At 38.8% G+C, this 1,466-nt stretch overlaps 1 protein-coding gene across 1 annotated transcript; it reads right to left on the reverse strand.

The window, feature by feature from the left end:
• Nucleotides 1-395: 395 nt before the first annotated feature.
• Nucleotides 396-1,230, reverse strand: LOC149253472 (uncharacterized). Its single transcript, XM_089454497.1, has 2 exons — nucleotides 901-1,230; nucleotides 396-581 (listed from the first exon to the last, which is right to left on the reverse strand). Exons 1-2 carry the CDS (start codon nucleotides 1,228-1,230, stop codon nucleotides 396-398), a joined length of 516 nt encoding a protein of 171 aa, XP_089310623.1.
• Between the last annotated feature and the right edge of the window lie 236 nt (nucleotides 1,231-1,466).

Below are 1,466 nucleotides of genomic sequence, written 5' to 3' on the forward strand. Positions count from 1 at the left end.
TTTGGGTAAGCGATTCATTAGAAAACTGTTGTTAACTCGGTGGGTGGGAGAACCTTAGAACAATAATACAATTAGGACAAGAAGTCATCCCAGTTTAACAAGATAGTTGCTAGTAACTATATTTTTATATTATCAGATCTCTCATCCTAAATCATTTAAAATAAAACCATACTACATAACTCAAAAATTTCTTACCCATATCATATACACAATAAAATTGTTAAAAGTCCAAAAAGATGCCATAACCATTACAAAATATGAAAAGTTTGAGATACAAAATCACTGTACTAACTCAAAATCATTATTACTCTTTCCTATTCATTTTCCGACCTAACAAAAGACTTCCGCTCATTAGAGATCTGAACAAACGAAAACATTCCTTTCTCAACTTCCTACTAATCCAGGAAACTCTGAAGAAATTGTACTCCTGGGTGATTATCAACCCTTCCCGGTGTTAGTAAACAGATACGTTTAACAGTAAGAGTTGTGATTTCATTTGTTGCTGCACCTGGACCATCTTGCCATGAAACCTCGAAAGCGCAAACACATTTGCCATCCTTTCTGTGTGGATACCGGCGAACCTGCGATCAAATAATATACTTTCTTAATAGCACATGGTGAACTACCTTCCTTATATGCTGAGGCAGAAGCACACTAATATCAAAATATTATAGGAAAAAAAGAAATCAGGCACTGCTTTTAGTTATATATTAATAGTTGTTCATGAACCAGATAAGATCTAAGGCAACGTGATCATTTGACAGAGGTTGAAAGAAATAATACAAGGAAATCAACGTAGCACTCAAGTTCAAAGGATTAAACGCTACATGAAATTGGTTTCATCCAGCTTCACTCAAAGTGATAGGTAAAAATAAAAGTTCTTTAAGCAGTCATTTTGACCTGTGTGACAATGGCGTCGTAATATCGCAGATCCCCATAGCGTTGGTATGATGCACATATTCGCATCCCCAGTGTCACCATGCAGCACTCATAATCCTGTAATTGCTGGGACAGCGGCCGCAAGTTTCTTGTCACCTCCTGTACTTCTCTTCTGTTATTTAAATCTACCACTTGCACCTCCCCTCTTGGAAGCACACCTGTGTAACGTATGTTAAAGTAGGCAGCGCGCCCTCTGGGCCTTCCATAGTCAAACAATACGGCATACCATGCACGATCCACTGGAGATTTGTACTCCACCTTTGCAATGGGTTGTCCATTAGCTCTAGCCATGAGAAAATGTTGATAGTGTTATGAACAAACTGTCTCCAAGGAATCAGAAAACTATTCAGAGAAAAAATTGTAGTGTATGCTCTTATTATAGCCGCGCAACGGGCAGTTTGGAAGGTGCTGCATTTCCTGGTAGCATTATTTTTTTATTATTTCGCAGTGGTGCAGCCGCCCAATTCGTGGCTGGTCAACATCTGCGAGTATCGGAAATAGAAGCCGAATCGGTAACATTAACCCCC

This window comes from Pinus tabuliformis, chromosome 7 (genome assembly GCF_031772625.1).
Source record: "Pinus tabuliformis cultivar Carrire ecotype Pingquan chromosome 7, CPIR1, whole genome shotgun sequence".
Lineage (NCBI taxonomy): Eukaryota > Viridiplantae > Streptophyta > Pinopsida > Pinales > Pinaceae > Pinus > Pinus tabuliformis.

Coding starts and splice junctions, on each gene's coding strand:
- LOC149253472 (XM_089454497.1), bottom strand. CDS start 1,230: ATGGCTAGAGCTAATGGACAACCCATTGCAAAGGTGGAGTACAAATCT. Junction 582..900: donor ACGACGCCATTGTCACACAG/GTCAAAATGACT, acceptor ATTTGATCGCAG/GTTCGCCGGTATCCACACAG.